The sequence below is a fragment of the Monodon monoceros genome, unplaced genomic scaffold (genome assembly GCF_005190385.1).
Source record: "Monodon monoceros isolate NGI ecotype Baffin Bay Population unplaced genomic scaffold, NGI_Narwhal_1 Super_Scaffold_3, whole genome shotgun sequence".
NCBI classification, from domain to species: domain Eukaryota; kingdom Metazoa; phylum Chordata; class Mammalia; order Artiodactyla; family Monodontidae; genus Monodon; species Monodon monoceros.
The window spans coordinates 61,098,194-61,115,866 of record NW_021703780.1 but is presented as its reverse complement, the minus strand read 5'-3'; the positions used below and the strand labels follow the sequence as shown (position 1 = coordinate 61,115,866).

At 42.0% G+C, this 17,673-nt stretch overlaps 1 protein-coding gene across 2 annotated transcripts in view; it reads right to left on the bottom strand.

The window, feature by feature from the left end:
- Positions 1 to 17,673, bottom strand: part of LARS2 (leucyl-tRNA synthetase 2, mitochondrial) — a 161,609-nt gene that overhangs the window by 33,020 nt on the left and 110,916 nt on the right. For both annotated transcript variants that reach the window (XM_029243573.1, XM_029243575.1), the window contains exons 11-14: positions 14,776 to 14,891; positions 11,808 to 12,091; positions 7,936 to 8,034; positions 4,817 to 4,954 (exon numbers count right to left, since the gene is read on the bottom strand). In XM_029243573.1, the coding sequence (XP_029099406.1) occupies positions 4,817 to 4,954; positions 7,936 to 8,034; positions 11,808 to 12,091; positions 14,776 to 14,891 (637 nt within the window). The remainder of the gene's footprint in view (positions 1 to 4,816; positions 4,955 to 7,935; positions 8,035 to 11,807; positions 12,092 to 14,775; positions 14,892 to 17,673) is intronic.

The following is a 17,673-nucleotide window of genomic DNA, read 5'->3' as shown; positions in this document are numbered from 1 at the left end:
TAGTTTTAAAACACTGTAAAGAAATCAGAAAAGTAGCCAGGGCCTGTCTTACACCTTAAATTAGTGAGCCTTTGAATAATTTATTTACTCATTCATTACTTCTACAAATAATTGTTCCAAAGCTGAGAAATGTGCCCTACTGTTAAGGAGCCAGAAGCCATTTATGGTCTTTGTTTCTAGACCTACATGAGAAGGAAATATTTCTCATGTTGTATTTGGCCTTTGAACTAAACCTCTCTCTATCCAACTCTCCTTATCCCAAGAAGAACATTTCCTTTGAACAACATAAACTTTTATCTGTTTATATCAAGGGGTTAACCTCAACTTATTTAAACAAATATTCACTGAGAATATATAATGTCCATGAGACTATGATAGTAACAGAACACAGTTTCCATTCTCCAGGGTAATCTTTATCTAGTGAGGTAATGAAGTTTCCGTAGAGAAAATGCAAGGCAGAATGGTAAATTCTATAATCCAAGTTACAAACATTTTAACGACAGTCAGCCCTCTTTATCTGTGGTTTCCACACTCGTGGATTCAACAAACCGTAGATCAAAAATATTCAAAAAAAAGAAAAATTCCAGAAAGTTCCCAAAAGCAAAACTTGAATTTGGTGCACCCAGGCAACTATTTACATAGCATTTACACTGTATTAGGTATTATAAGTTATCTAGAAATGACTTAAAACATTCAGGAGAATGAGTGTAAGTTATATGCAAATACTACACCGTTTGGTATGAAGGATTTGAGCATCCTCAGATTTTGGTATCTTTGGGGGTCCTGGGACTAATCCCCTATGGATACCAAGGGGTGACTGTAATTTATTTCTCTGAAGATTAACACTGTTAATGTGTTTAGTGTCCTTCTGATGCAGATGGGTTAATTTTTACACATGAAGGTCTCTGGGGCTAATGAGAAGAAATTATTTTAAGCATTTAATTTATATCCTAAATTAGCTTTCTGTAGACTTTTAATCCATGTATGCATGCACAGAATGAGGGAGCAGGTCTGAGCATGGGGTGAAAAGGGAGGGAGCTTTCAAGGTACTTCATTTTAATGAAACTGGATTTTAGTCTGCATTACAGAGGTTCTAAAAGTAATATATTTTTTAAGGATCAAAAATTTAAAAATACATATTCTTTGACCCAGCATTTTCCAGTGTCAGGACTTGAACCTACAGATATGATCCCAAATGCCTGCTAAGCACATAGATAAAGAGCATCATTGGACTTTTTTTTTTTAATAGCAATTAGAAAATTAGGTGACTGCTTAAATAAATTATGGTATATCCATATGACAGAATACTATGCATAAATTGTAAATGCTGATGTAGAACGACCACTGAGATATATCAAAAATGTAAAAGGCATATATATATATATATATATGTAACATTTAAAAATGAGTATATCAATAGAAATATGGAGATATGCAAAATATTTTTCGGAAAGAAATCAAAAGAAATTTAACAGGTTGAGGAGATGGGTAGAGGGTGGGATGCAGGGAGGGAGATTTCAATGTTCACTTTCTGTGCTGTTAAATTTTTAAATTTTAACCTTAGACATATTACTTTTTCATTACTTAATTTTTAAATTGTTAACATGAAGTTATCTGGACAAGGAGATAACCAGATTTTCCCCCCTTTTCTTCTCTGCAACTAAAAAATATTCTAAAGGTTGTTGTATTAAAAAAACAAAACACAGCAAAAACTGAAAAAAAAATCCCAGGAACTATGCTCCAGGCAGTATGGAAGACAAGAGGGCCTGAATCATTGTCCTGATGAAAAACAAGTGAAAAAGTCAGATAAGATATAAAACGTGTATAAAATGTTTTAACTGTGTTATTGAGCTGGCAAACTCTAAGAAATGAGGTTGAAATAAATGTATTTTTAGATAAATAATAATAGATGGACCTTCACTAAAAAACATGAGATATATTTCAATATAAGGGAGAGTATGTATTTCAGATAAAAGGGAAATGATTTCAGATGTTAAAGTCAGAGATGCAAGTAGGAAGAGTGAGAAAAGATATTAGTAAGTATTTTGATCCAATGCAATTACAGTTGAACTCCCAATAGATAATCTCTGTGGAATTTGACAAGCTAAATCTGAAATTTATATGGAAGAACAAAGGTCCAATTATAGTCAAAAAACAAATAGACTAATGGACAAAATAAAGACCCTATAAATAGGCCCTTGCATATATATGAAAACTGGATTTATAATGGAGAGGGCACTGCAGATCAGTGGGGAAATGGATGGACTGTTCCCTTAAAGGTACTGAGACACTAAAAGCAATAGCCATAAAGGAAAAGATTATTAAAATGTACTACATTAAATTAAGAGTTTCTATTCATCATTAGTGGCAGGGCAGGAATAAAGACACAGATGTAGAGAACGGACTTGAGGACCATGGGGTGGGGGGCGGGGGGGGGAGCTGGGATGAAGTGAGAGAGTAGCACTGTCATATATACACTACCAAATGTAAAATGCATGGCTAGTGGGAAACTGCTGCATAGCACAGGGAAATCAGCTCGATGCTCTGTGACGACCTAGAGGGGTGGGATAGGGAGGGTGGAAGGGAGGCTCAAGAGGGAGGGCATACGGGGATATATGTATACATATAGCTGATTCACTTTGTTGTACAGAAGAAACTAACAACATTGTAAAGCAGTTATACTCCAATAAAGATATAAAAAGATATATGAAATCCATGTGTGACATAAAAAAAAATAAAGAGCACAACAATCATTAAAGAAAAAAAAAGTTTCCGTTCATCAAAAGACACCATAAAAATAAGACAAGCCAAAAACTGGGATAAAATATTGCAATACATATAGCTGATAAAGGATTAGCATCCAGAATATTTATAGAACTCCTACAATTGATAAAAGACAACCCAGAAGAAATAAGAGCAAAGGACACAAATAGGGATTTAACAGAAGAGGAAACACAGAAGTCCATAAACATAATAAAAATATGCTAAACTTCATTAAGTAAGCAGTGTCTTTAAATTCAAATTTAACTCACAAAGTGATCCGTTATATAACCACCAGTTTGACAAAATTTTAAAAGTTAGATAATACAGTCAGCCCTCTGTGATTATGATCCAAGGTTGGTTGAATCCAAGGATGTGGAACCCATGGATAAGGAGAGCCTACTATGAGAATTGTGCATCTACAGATTTTGGTATCTGTGGTGGGTCCTGGAAGCCATCCCCCGCAGATACACAGCGATGGCTGTACTATATGTTGTAATGATGAAGATCTTGAGTGATAGGACCCTCACCTCTGTTGGTGCCAGTGTAGGTTTATATAACCAACTTGGAAAACGGTCTGGCATTTCTTAGTGAAGCTGAACATGTGGTTACCCTAATCCTACTCCAGGTACACATCCTAGAGAACTGCTAACACGCGTATGTCAGGAAACGTACCGGGATGCTTACGGCAGTTTTGTTCTTAATTACACAAAACAGCCCAAGGACCATTAATGGTGGTATAGACATAAACTGAGCTCTGTATTAGAAATTCCGTTCCATGTAATGGAATACCAGATAGCAGTGAATCATGAATGAAACATAACTCCATGCAGGAACATTGATGAATCCCCAAAAATGCTGAGCAAGAGAAGCAAGAGAGAATACATGAAATATGATTCTACTTATACAAAGTTCAAACACAGAAAACTAAACAACACATACTGTTTAAAAATATATAAAGAAGTATGGGCTTCCCTGGTGGCGCAGTGGTTGAGAATCTGCCTGCTAATGCAGGGGACATGGGTTTGAGCCCTGGTCTGGGAAGATCCCATATGCCGCGGAGCAACTAGACCCGTGAGCCACAACTACTGAGCCTGCGCGTCTGGAGGCTGTGCTCCGCAACGAGAGGCCACGACAGTGAGAGGCCCGCGCACCGCGATGAAGAGTGGCCCCCGCTCGCCGCAACTAGAGAAAGCCCTCACACAGAAACGAAGACCCAACACAGCCAAAAATAAATAAATAAATAATTTAAAAAATATATATATAAAGAAGTAATACATTTAAGAAAAGCAAGAAAATGAATAATTCAAGATTCAGGATAGGGATTGTATGGGAGAGGGGTGGGTGGTGTAGGAAGGGGGATGATCTGATTAGTGAGGGCACCCTGGGTAATCTAAGGACCTGTAATACTCTATATCCTAATCTAAGGAGGGGGTGTATGGATGTTAATTTTATTTTTTAAATTGTATAATATATTAAATACATATTATATAATATATATATATTATATATACATATATATGATACATTTCATGGGAAAAAAGCACACACACACATCTTTCTGAACATGATGGGGAATATATTATAGACCAACAAGAAAAGAATTTATCAATGGATTTACAATGTGATCCCTAGCTTTTAATCCATTTTATCAGAATGACATATTGAGACAGGATTCAGTCAAGCTTGGAAACATAGCTTACACCAAGGGACCATATGATAAACATGACCTCACATGAGAAGCTATAAAAAGCTGTGTGACATTATGAACCGCTCTTCTCTGCCTCACAAGTGAAAATCTCAACTACTTAACTCAGTTCAACAGAGAAAAGCTGAAGGGAAGATCCTATGCAAGCAGGCAAACACCACGGCCTAGAACTGACTAAGCAACATAAATGGACTTCCAGTGGTTAAGGCTGACAATGACCTCTAAAGTATGCTTGAAAAACAGAGTTCTTCTGCCACATATATTTCCCTTGCTTCAGAAGAACCAACACCTGCCTTCAGTTGCTGTTCAAGGAACTGAATTCTTTTGCAAAGCAGTATAAATGCTCACCTGTGCTTGACCATTTTTTGATCATGGCAAAAATGACTAAAGAATCTTGCATAGAACAAGTGCATGACAGCATGTTCTTTCCCTCCAATGTACAAATCCACAGGCATCCAGTAATCTGCCAACGCTGTGCTGAAAGGGCTGGGAGGAAGAGAGATGGTCATTTATAAAAAAACCCTGCTTTGTCACAATTGCATAAATTAGACCAATCATAATTTGCATATTCCCTGAAATAAATTATGTCAGAGAAAAACAGTGATTTTCTTATTAAAATATAATGAGAGAAGCTTATATAACAAAGGAGAAAAATGTCAGAGCAGTGTTAATTTATGAAATTTATAAAAACTGTTTCAGAAGCCATTATTGACATATTTTAACAAATGTGATTTTCATATATAATGAGGACAAAAGGAAAACATACCAGCAAAAAGGGTATTTCTGTACAATGCATATTTGACTATCTGGATTTATTTTAATTTTTATTACCATAGACAATCAAGATTTTTGAGTTCTTACCAATAGAGGGCAATATGGCATGTACAATGGAGACGCTCATGCAGACACTAAAAGTTCATTTTAAGACAGAAATTCGTTTGCCTTTCTAGTGCATTAAGAAATGACATGCATGTCATTTCTTAATACACTAGAAAGGGGAAATAAAGTACACAAGTCCAAGTCTAAAATTAGTACTTTTCCATGCAGATTTGTGCACATGTGAGAGGGTGTCCAGTTTGTCTGGTGATTGTTAGAGAGTTGGACCACTATTGTACGTTGCTAATAATATCGACTGGAGTCCCAAAAATGCCTTGTGAAAATGTTATGCCCTATGTAACAGCAGAGTAACATAAAATTACATTTTATAAACCAAAAAATAAATAAATAAAACAGAAATTCAATCTTATTTTTAAAGCAGCCTCAAAATGCAGATAGCAAGAGCCTGCATACGCTTCCTGAACGCACTGAGCATACTTGGAGTAATTAACATGGAACAGCCTAATTCTGTCACCTAATAGATACTTTTTAGTCAAGAGAGGTCCTAAAAGAAAGGCTTCCTCACTGGAGGCATCATTCCCTAGTCCTAATGGATGCTAGGGAAGAAAAGAAATGCCACTCACTTTATTTTCTGTGTGTGTGTGTGTGTGTGTGTGTGTGTGTGTATACACTCCGTGTGTGTGTACACTCTGTGTGTGTGTGTGTACACTGTGTGTACGTGTGTATACACTCCATGGTCTCACATATATGTGAGTTCTCTTCCCCACACCTCAAGGTACTTTTTTCCCTGGCACTCAGCAGGTGGGCCTGGCCAAACACCATGTGTTTGCATCTTAAGGCAGCTTGTTTTTCTCTCCTCCAGTTACTATTCCAGAATTCTGATAAAATTTTAAATAATGTTTCTTTGTGAAAAATGCTTCCCCAGAGAAATCTAACTGCTCATGCAGGTGACAGAAAAGCAAGGGAAGTCAAGAATGGTACTCGGCCTGAAAGTAAGTTTGAAATAAATTGAGCAGTGAGATGTTGAAGGGATCTATGAACTTTCCTGGAAACCACCTAGTGAGAATGCAAGCCAGCATGGAAATAAACAGCAGCATTTTCAAAGGAAATGATGTGATACGTGGCATTCCCAAACTGGGGGCTGTGAAGGTCTCGGGACATACCTCTCACCAGTTAAGGGTCCCATCATTAAATTGAAGTCTCATCTGTAAGAAGGTTTTCCCTTGAAGCATTCTGAGAGGCGGAGAGCCTGATTTCCCTTGCATTCTAAGGCAGCTCTTCCTAACTGGAAGTCACCAAAAGCCCCTTCTAGAAGGAAGACCCAGAAGAGGGGCCCCTCTGTGGGTTAGCCGGGGCTGCCCCGGTGGTTCCCAGCCACAGAAGTCGCCCTGTATCCTTTCTTGCCTCTGCCGGCTGCTGTTTACTCCGGATCCTGCTCATTCTGCACAGCCTCAACTCAAATCACAGATCCGCAGGACTGCAGGGCAGGCAGGAGGGCCAGTCTCCCTGGAAATGTATTATCTTACAACCAACGAAGAAAATGGGGGCATTTTCATACGTGGACTATGGGGTTTCAGTATAATTGTTCTCCCATGGACAAGAGCAAGCTGGCAAGGTCTTTGAAGCACAGTGTCTGTGGTTTTCCTGTGCTCTGTACCAGTTTTCTTTTGTTCTCATTTCCTTCTTTACCTATCTACCTACTGCTCTCTTTCCCTTATTTATTTATTTTTGTCAAAGAAGCACATGGACATAGCTGAAAAAAATCAAATAGTACCAAAAGGTTTATAATTAAAACAGTGGTCTACAGCCCCATTCCTTCACTAACCTCCCTCCCACCCCTCACCTGTCACTTAGCCACTTTTAATTCTTTCAGATGTTTTTTCTGGCAATTATTAAAAAATGTTTATGCTCTTTGTTCGTCTGTCAATTTTGGAAATTATCTAGCGACTGTATGTGCTAAGAAGTCATGCTTCTCAGCTCTCTCACACTCCCTACCCTCCTATCCTCCCTGAATAGTTACATCATTATTTTCAGTTAAGTAAGTAACATTACAACTTTACAACTGCATAAATGCAGTTCACCACAGGGCCAACGAGGGTATTAGCACTTCCTTCCTTTTTCTGCTTTTCATTTTTCTTGTACCTGGGACTTACTTGGCTGTGAAGAATCTAATTTAATAATCGAACACACTCCCTACAAGAGCCTGTTTCAAAGAGCACAATTGATCAACAGCTTCTAGCTCTTCTGTCTTTGGAGCCACTGGGTGTTCACACAATCCATGCCCTCCTATAGGGAGCAGACCACAGCAGGCGTTTCCTCCTGACTTGAGACTCTCTAATGGACAAGCTTTGCTTGAGGCTTCCCGTCAGCCTGCTCGAGACTTTCTCAAGCTGCAGTGCGGTCTGAGGCTCTTCCTTCGCCATCCTCCTACCTCCGCCCTCTCCTTTCACAGGTGTCAGACCAGCATCACGGTCAAGGGCTCGCCCTGCCAACTCCTGCTCCCTCACCTCCTTATTCCCTAGAGGCACTTGCCCCCATAAATCTCTTGCCCATCGAATTCCATCTTGGTGTTTGCTTCTTGGAAGACCCAGACTGACACATGCTCAAGAATTCAGCAGGGCTTTCTTTACCTCTGAGTATTCTGAGGGTCGGTATATCTGAAGTAGTACCAAGCAGAATCAACAAAGGTATCCATCGTATCTGTCTCTCTCGTGGCTGCTCCCTTGCACCTAAGAAATAAATGAAGTTCATCGATTGGTTTCTTTTTAAATATTAATGCATTTTCCACCAGCTTTTGAGAAAGCTATGACAATCATTATGAATTTAAAATGTCATAAGAACAATGCTCCATCATGAAAAGATAATTCACAGTGTGGACTCTCTTTGTACTGCGAGTACATGATGTTTTAAAGAAACTTACAAAATAAACATTTAAATCTTCAACAATTAAAAGCCCTATTCTGTACTTCTCTGAATTTAACATGGTAGAATATCTAACAGGAATCTTGTCTCTTTACTGCATTCACTTCTCTTTTAGGCATATCAAGACTGCCTTCAGCCAATGCCTACTGTATGATGCTTATGAGGCAAATCAGTTTATGAAGAAAAGCTGAAAACCAAATGTAGTGAGATACTGTGCTGAAAAATGAACTTGGGGTTTTTTTTCTATCTCTGTCTCTTGGGTAAGGGGAGCAGAAATCCACAAGAGGTGACCTTAGGAAGATAAATCACCTTGGGAGCCCAAAGGCAGAGGTATGCTGGAGCCACCTCATACCAGCTTGTGAGGACTAACTGTTGGGATCACTTCCCAACTCTGGGACAAATGATGCCAAGTTGGTAGTCTGAAATTAGCCCTTGGTGGAAGTACCTATACCACAGAAATGGGCTAACACTACAAACCAGAAGCTCCCCTCCAGAGAGCTATTTAGTACACACTTACCAACACACCACTGCCTAAAGGAAGCTTCCTTATAGAAGGGTGAAGATAGCCCCACTGTTCAAGAAAGTGAATGAAGTGAGATGCCTGGTGCGTAAAGGGTTGAAAAGAAAAAGCAATCCTCATCCTAGGCATGCAGATGCCTGGGGAGGACTAAGGTTCCACAAGCACCCAACTGCTGAACCAATTTTGAAACATGTTGGTAGGGTGATGGCCCTGTGGGACTGAAGCCAAAAGCCACAACTTCTGGGAAGCCAAGAGAGAGTACCCTGAGCCAAGCCTGGCCAAGGAGGGTGCTTGGCTTCCTTGAAGACCCCCCAGAGGCCTGGAACAGCAGTGGATGGGGTGAGCCAGCTACCGACAGCTATTAGCAGGGACCCTTTGTGGCCGTGTGAAGCCACAGCAGGAGAACAGGGCTCACACTCCAGGCTCTCCCTTCTGAGGCATGGAAGTGGGACCAACCACCTCTCCAAATGCTGCCCTTTTGGCAGTATGGGTCCTCGGGGGTTCTTGGAGAATTTGAGGAGGGGGATGAGGAACCCCAAGAGGAACTGATGAATCCTCTGCTAATTTAGCATGCAAGGGCTTGAGTCTGTTTTTAATTTAAAAATAAAAGAAGGGTTGCCTTTATATGTTGTATCTGTGATGCAGTCCATACTGGCTTTCCGAATATTATTGGAGGAAACAGCCACTCCCCATCTTCTGCTTATTAAATGGAAGTGGCTCAGCAGAGAGCACAGGAGCCCAGATCTGGCAGGGCTCTGGGCTCCCAGGGGCCTCCTCATTTCAGTCAGGGGGCCTCCCACTGGGAAGCAAGGTGGTCCCTGGGGTAGGAGCTTATCGGAGATAGCCCCAAGGGAACCCTAATCCTGTTTCCTACAGTGCATCTCTAAATGAAAGCCAGGGGACTTCCCTGGTGGTGCAGTGCTTAAGAATCCGCCTGCCAAAGCAGGGAACATGGGTTTGAGCCCTGGTCCAGGAGTATCCCACATGCCGCGGAGGAACTAAGCCCGTGCGCCGCAACTACTGAGCCTGAGCTCTAGAGCCTGTGAGCCACAACTACTGAAGCCCACATGCCTAGAGCCCATACTCCGCAATAGGAGAAGCCACCGCAATGAGAAGCCTGTGCACCACAACACAGAGTAGCCTCCACGCACTGCAAGAGAAAGCCCGCATGCAACAACAAAGACCCAACGCGCCGCCCACAAAAAATAATAAAATAATTTAAAAATTAAATAAATAAATTCCAGGTCTTTTTATTTGGAAGGCAATCAACCAGAACACATACTATTTTGGGAAGTAATTAGAAGGCAACTGTTACTTCTTCTTCCTCACCATTAGGGCACCCATACAAGTTAGGAAGAAAATGCAGGATTCAACTGATAATAGGACTAATATCTGACTAAAACTTGCCATGCTGATTTTCTTTTTAAAGGTCATGTTGGACTTGAAGACAACCAACATGTTTTCCTGCTGACACTAAAAGCTGGATTACATGGAAGAGCCTACTTGGTAAGTGGGATGGACAGATGATGGTGATGGTAACAACGTTATTACCATTATTAGCTCCAATAGTAATAATACTAACACTGGGTGGCAGACACTAAGCCAAATGTTTCATGGGCATTATCTCATTTAATCCCTAGTAACCCTGGGGATTATGAGGTAGACACTACTCATGTCCCCATTTTGAAGTTGAGTAACTAGAGTTCCGCGAGGTTAAGAAATCTGCTCAAGGTCTTAGAGCTCAAGGGTAAGGAATCCACCTTTGCTGGACTCATGGCTGTGGTCCTTACCACCATGCTGTCCCGCTTGGCCACATGGGCTCAGTGGCTCTAAGCCCTGTGTGCTCATTAGAGTCATCAGGGAGACTTGACCAAGCCCAAGCCCTGGGCTCTGCCCTCCAGGAATCTGCAGCCAAGGTAGGAAAACTTATCCCAACCACCAAGGCCCTGGGCTGCCACAACTGGCGGACTGAAGGCTGCTGATGTCTCCAGCAGGGAAACCCTTTGTCACTGCTTATCAACAAAGAGGGTGACACCCTAAAATGGCCCAGAGCTTCCTATGTTCCTGACTGCAAGCCCCATCTTAAACCTCAGAACCGCCTGGGTGAGGACCTGGGCGGACTGTTGGCAGGCCTGGGCAGGATGGCACTAACATTTCCAGTTACAGAGTGTCTGCTAGGTGTCACTCTGCAGTGTTACATGCATTAATTCTCGTCTTCTGAAATCCCTTCAAGGGGGTTATTTTAGCTCCCGATAAGGGAATCACAGCTCAGAGAGGTTAAGTGAGTTTCCCAAAACCACACAGCTAGGGAAGAGGCAGGGCCAGGACTTGAAGCCATTACTGTCTGACTCCCCATTCTGAGCCATGCACTTGCACTACATGGTTACCTAATTACTGACCTAGAGATGCTAAGAAGAGGACTAAATTATTTTAAAACAACCCCATCATGATCTATAAGGCAGAGAAAAATGGCTTTTCCATAGAAGGAAGAAGGGAAATATTACAGCTTGGTATCTGTTATTTGTTTAATCAGCTGGAATGGTATCATAAAAATCACATGTGAGACATGCCAGTGAATTAACAGGAAAACATAATCCTACTGTCAAAATGAGAAGAAATGAGATATGGTATGTTTCAGTATATTAAAGAACGAGACCCCCTGAGCAGACTTGTCCTCGTAGCTACTACTACTCTGCTACTCGTGATAAAATCCCCACTGTTATCACAGTCACTATGTGGGAAAACGGTAAGGCATTTTCTCTCATCTCTGAGAAGCTCTTTGGAATACAAAATGGAGGAAAGTGGTCTCTTCCAAAGCTATCATGAAAATGTGTAGCTTTTCCATCAGTTGGATCAGCTGTTTCTGGGAAAGATATGAATTGACATTGCTGCTTCTACCCGCTCAGAAGAGAGGATGGGGCGCTCATCACAGGGGCTGGGCCCCAGATTCCAGCCCCTTCTCTCAAAGACAGCAAAAGACCTAAGACCTATGTTATTCTTTCCAGCCAAGTGGAAGTCTGGGACCAGACATGGTCACAGCTGGGGAACGTGGTTTCTTACCTAGGGCAGGAGCAATTCACCCACTCCGAAGCCGAGGCCAGTGGGGAGCCTCCCTTGCCAGTGAAAGAGGTGATGCTGGGCAAGGTCACAGGCAAGTCCTCCAGAGGCACGGGCACAGGACCGCAGGCCGGGCAGTGGACCATCGGGATGGGCGTGCCCCAGTACCGCTGCCGAGAGATCAGCCAGTCCTTCAGTTTATCACTTGTCACCTCTCCGCCCACTCTCTTCCTCCGGGCTTTCTGAGTCAGGGCTAGAAATGCATCCGGCCGGTTCATACCTGTGAACTGAGAGGGGAAGGAGAGAGATCGCATTCCTCCCTTGGTAAGAATGAGCTGCCACCCTGATGCCACCACCCTGGATTGCCATTTTTTGTGTGGTCTGTGCAGGGCCACATTGTGACTCTCTGTTGCCTTTGTGGGCACCTTCCTCCTTACAGTATTAAAACTTATATTTTATGACAGTGGTGAATAAAGATGAATATAATTTTTGACCTTAAGAGTTCACTTTTTTCTTCTGATGTTAAAGAAATTAACGGTTTTGGGGGGCCCCTGAGAGTACTGTGGGCTCTGGTTTGGGGCTCTCCTTATCACCAGAGCCCTGTGGCACCTACAGAGAGAGGCAAATATCAGCATTCAGCTGCCAGTAAAAAACTGCACATTTATTTTAATGACTAATCCCCTCTTGAGACAGGGGTGGCCAGAAAAGAAAAGTTCCATATTATCCTAGAGCCGAAGGAATTCAGGCAAGCAGGGGAACAAACTGAGGCCTCAGCTTGAAGGACCACCCCTTTTGTATTTAAATGCTCCCATGTGAGAGACAGCAGGGCAGGACACTCATAGCAGAAAAGAGGAATTCTCTGTTGACCGGACACTTTTGAGAGAACCAAACTAATGATAAGAATCAGGCCAGCATGGCTTGCCAACGAGGGGATCGTGGGAACCTTGGAATTGGTTCATTGCAGGTGTACCGCAAACCTACTAGGTGCCAGGCTTGTGCTAGGCGTTGGGAGCACAAAGATAAATCTGATCTGCCCCTATTCTCAATGAGCTTACAGCCACGGGGCATAAAGAATAGGAAAGTACAGCTATGTTTATCAAAAGCAGCCTTTTCCATTAAGCGTCTGAAGTGTCCTGAAGACCGAGCTCTCTACCAAGGAACCACTTACACTCTGGGAGAGCACTTTCTTTGTCCTACACTCCCACTATCATGTAATTATGGTGCAGGTGATCACAAGCTCTCTTGAAAGTCTATCTTCTCAATGCATTACTGTTTTCACATCCCAGAAGCTCATGGAAGCTTTCACCATCCATTCTCCTTCCATCCATTGAAAGAATTCCTCTAGTCTAGATATTCAGTCTAGGGCCACCAGAAGATTCAACAGACCACCTGAAACTATTTGAAAGAAGCCAGGGAGCATAATTAATGCTCAGTCCTATACTAAGGAGGGGGCATTTTTCTGGCTAATTCATAAGACTAATTTTGGCCATGACTGTCCTCTTTCTCACCCTGCAGAGGGCTATCCGGGTCTCCTTTCTGGCACCTTGGCTTGGCTCTGCTCTACATCTAAGAAGCCTGCTCACACACAGTCTTAAGAAGGGTTTAAGGTTCAGTATCTTAAAACATGACTCATGTCTGGGGATATAATTTATGAAGTGAAGGCACAAACATGAGGTCAGAAAACATTGCCACTCCTTACACAGGAAAAAAAACCTGGCTATTCCCTTATTTTTTATATACGTGATATCCTATAGCCAGGTAGTCCCAAACCTGAAAAACCTGGATCTTCAGGTCTAATGCAATCAGGATCACCCAGGTGGGGCCAGTAAGCATCTCCCAGGTGATTCTGAGACATGGCCGGGTTGCAATCACTGTGTTAAGCCAGGAGTTCCCAGGCCCTGCTGCACATTAGGATCACCCGGGGAGCATTGAATTCTCCTGATGTCCGATTCATGTCCTCTCCACTCCCTCAACCATTAAATCAGAATATCTGGGGTGGGACTCAAGCATCAGTATTTTTCAAAACGTTCCAGGTGTTCTCAAAGGGCAGCCAAGTTTAAGAAAGAGTGCTCTAAACCAGAACTCTCAAACTTTAATGTGCACACAAATCACATGGGGTTCTCACTAGACCAGGTGGGGTCTGAGAGTCTACACTTCTAACAAGTGATGCCAACGCTGCTGGTCCTGGGACCACACCTTGGGTGGCAAAGTTCTAACCCAGGGATTCTCAAAATGTGGTCCCTGGATCAGCAGCAGTAGTGGCATCACCTGGAAACTTGTTAGAAATGCAAATTCTTCAGTTGCATCAGGGACTGTGAAGCAGAATCTCCAGATGGGGGCCAGGGAATCTGTGTTCTAACAAGGCCACCAGGTGATACTGGTGTGTGCTCAAGTTTGAGAATCACTGTCTAAGCCATTTCCCACTTCCCCCTGCCCCACCTCACCCTACTTCTCCCATCATAATTTCTGGCCTAGTTCGGTATCAAGGCTGAGCTCAAATCCTGCCAGACTTACCACCTAGCAAGAGACAACCTTGACCAAATAAACATGACTCAGAACTTCTCTGCTGATTTCTAAAAATGAGTCAAACTTTAGGTGGGAATAAGTCAGTAATCTGGGGAGAACAGAGATCTCTAAAAGGAACAGCCAATTTTGGTCACCTGTCCCAAGGAATCAGTTTCCCTGGAAGAGGTCATTTTTCTTAAGCAGAAGATTCACAAAATAAAGTTTACTTGCTTCGATAACCACACTATCCTAGGGTCAGGTTCAACGTGGAGCTGATAAGCTTTTAGATCTTGAAAAAATATTATTTTGTTTTCATAGATTAAGAAACGAGGCTGCAAAACTGTTAGTGTGGGTATGAATGAAATGATAGGTCGTAACTTGCACCCAAAGGAAAATGTGTCATCAAGCTCTTGTCAAGGCCCTGAGTTTATAAGTAAGTTCTTTGGCCACCTCCACGAGCACCGACCTCCGCAGAGCTGCTCAGTCTCTCCGTGCCATCTGGCATGGTTTCAATGACTTCAGAGTACGACAGGCCCAGGGTTTGGGCTAAGACAGTGTCCTCTAAGCTGGTGCTGGGAATTCCTGTTTAGGGGAAGAAACACAAAACGTCTCCTTTGCAAATGGCCAAATCACAAAATAATTGACAGCACTGACACTCAGCGTTAGCTTCTGAAGGGAGACTCTAAAAGATTTTAGTCACAGAAATTATAAAACCACATCATATTCACTGGGAAAATGGAGAACAGTCTTGGAGAAACTCACTACCCTAACACAATAGTTTACCATATTGACACTACTTCATGTAAGTCTTTTTCCATTGCTTAGTTTCTTTTAAAAAATAGTTGTAATTCTAAAATATACAATTTTGGGTGCTTCTGTCACTTAAATAGTAAATCACAAGCATCTGGGGAAGTGTCTCTTTTGAGTGACACAGGGCAGTGAGTTCTCTTGAGAAGCAGGGCTGACTCCTCCAGCAGCTCCTAGCGCCCCAGAAAAATCCGCTTGGTCAGTAAGTGGAAAGCTGGCCAATGTGTTTCTTCAAACTATGCTTTGTTCCCAGAGGCAACAGTACGTTCTGAACAGACATTTCTTCTTCAACCCACATATGCCCTTGAGGAGATGGAGTTGAATGTAAGTAAATCACTCATCCAGAGGGCCAAGGCATGCTGTTTCAGCTTCAGCTATTAATACAAACAGGCTTTTTAGTTGTTGGTTCTGTAGGCCAGGGTTTCTCAACCTGGGTCCTACTGACATTCTGAACTTTGCTGGGGGGCCTGTTCTGTGTGCTGTAGGATGTTGAAGAGCATCCCTGGTCTCTACCAGTAGAAATGTTTCTAAAATTGCCAAATGTTGCCTGCTGCAAATCACCCCTGGTTGAGAACTGCTGTAGGGTCAACTGTCAAGACTGCTGACATCCTTGTGGACACTACACATCACGCAGCAACTGAGAGAGATAAAACTAAGGGTAATACACAAAATGCTTACGTCAGAAGTCCATGAACAACCTCTCTGGAATGCTGCCCTAAAAGGGTGATTTAATGTTTGGGACACACATTCTAAAGCTCCTTGGTAAGATGGAAAACTCCATGGTATGATGGAAAGTTCTGCAGTGTTCCAGCTGAGATTATGGACGAAAAGCATCTAATGAAGCAAATAAACTCTCAGAGTGGACTTGAAGGATACTGAAGGGTGAGGACAAATGGCAAGCAATAAAGGTTGCTGAAAAGTGTTCATGGTCAAGAAGGGAAAAAAGTCATTTACTGCATTCCAAAAGTTTGTGGTCTGTAGTAACTAGGAGCAATCTTCGAATGGAGACATTGTAACCACAGAATTTATTTGATCACATAAAGACCACTCTGGACCACTGTGTTGGTCATGTGGGGCTCAGTAGAATGTGAACTATTTGTAACATGCAGGTGAGATGGTGAAAACACCACTTTAACTCTTGTTTACTTTTGTTTCTGTTCTTCTTGGAAGGCCAAGAGCCAATAATTCACAAAACATTAATTACAGAAGTGTGGGATATCAAGACAACAGGAAAAATGATTTTCCATGCATACCCAAGAAAATCAGATTTTCCTTTTCCTTTTTCCCTTATCCTTCAGAACTCTCAATATTCTGTTAGTACTTTGACTCAAAATACCAAAAGGGGAGACTTCCCTGGTGGTCCAGTGAGTAGGACTCCGCGATCCCAGTGCAGGGGGCCCAGGTTCGATCCCTGGTGGGGAACTAGGTCCTGTATGCATGCTGAAACTAAGAGTTTGCATGCCACAACTAAGAGTCTGCATGCGGCAACTAAGAAGTCTGCATGACGCAATTAAAAGATCCCTCACGCCGCAACTAAGACCCAGCGCAGCCAAAATAAATAAATAAATATTTTAAAAGAACAACAAAAAAAAAAAAGGGAAAAAAGCCACATCAACAAGAGCTTCCTCTATTGTTTATCTTGGCTGGTTGTATTAATGAATTTTACTAATTATAAAATGCATTAAAGTAATAGAAGGAATTATTTCCTTTAAGGAACATACTTTCTAGGTTTAAATTGTCAGAGGAGAATGACTTGAGTGGCTTAATATCTGTTTTCTGTGTTGATGTTTCTTCAAATCAGTTTGCCAAAAAAGGATCTGAGAATTGTGAGCAAAACCATGATTTCAATAAGCAATGCTATTTCTTCTGTGTGCTAGGAGATACAGAGTGTGGAAATAACTTCCTCCGCAGGTTCTGGCACATTGGAGACTGGCTGGAATCTACAGTAGGAAAGCTGTAGAGATTGCTCGGGTCTACCCTGAGGGCAGGTCTTGGATGGGGTATGATTAGGCCTCACACCTTGGTTCAATCCCAGACTTCCTGTTCGGTGATGATAGGTTAGAACTCTTAGGAATGAGTAAGGCCGCCAAGGAAATCCAATTTACAGCTCTAAATATGACTTCGATTTTACTGCTATTTCACGATCCCTTTCTTGCATAGCTGAAGTTCACCTCCTCCACAAAGCCTTCACCAAAAACCCAGCCCACATCGATCATGTGTGCTTTGAACGCCCATCTCAGCAGTTGCTGTTGGTTCTGTGAATTCTGAAATTGGATTTTCATCTGAGTTGTATGGTTCCCCACATTGTATAGGCAAGTCTCACCAACTAGCTCTACTGGCAGAATCCATGGGCCAGACATTTTTCATTATTCTCAGCAGCAACTAGCAAGATGCAATATACTTGATATGTTTTCCAAATATGATGCTTAAATAAGAGATGATGAAATGAAGGGACATTCATTTTTACAAAGAGGCAAAACAGATCATGGAATATATAGTCAGCTCTTCCAGGCTAGGATTTTGATCTTAAACCTGCTAAGTACATTATCCTGATTAC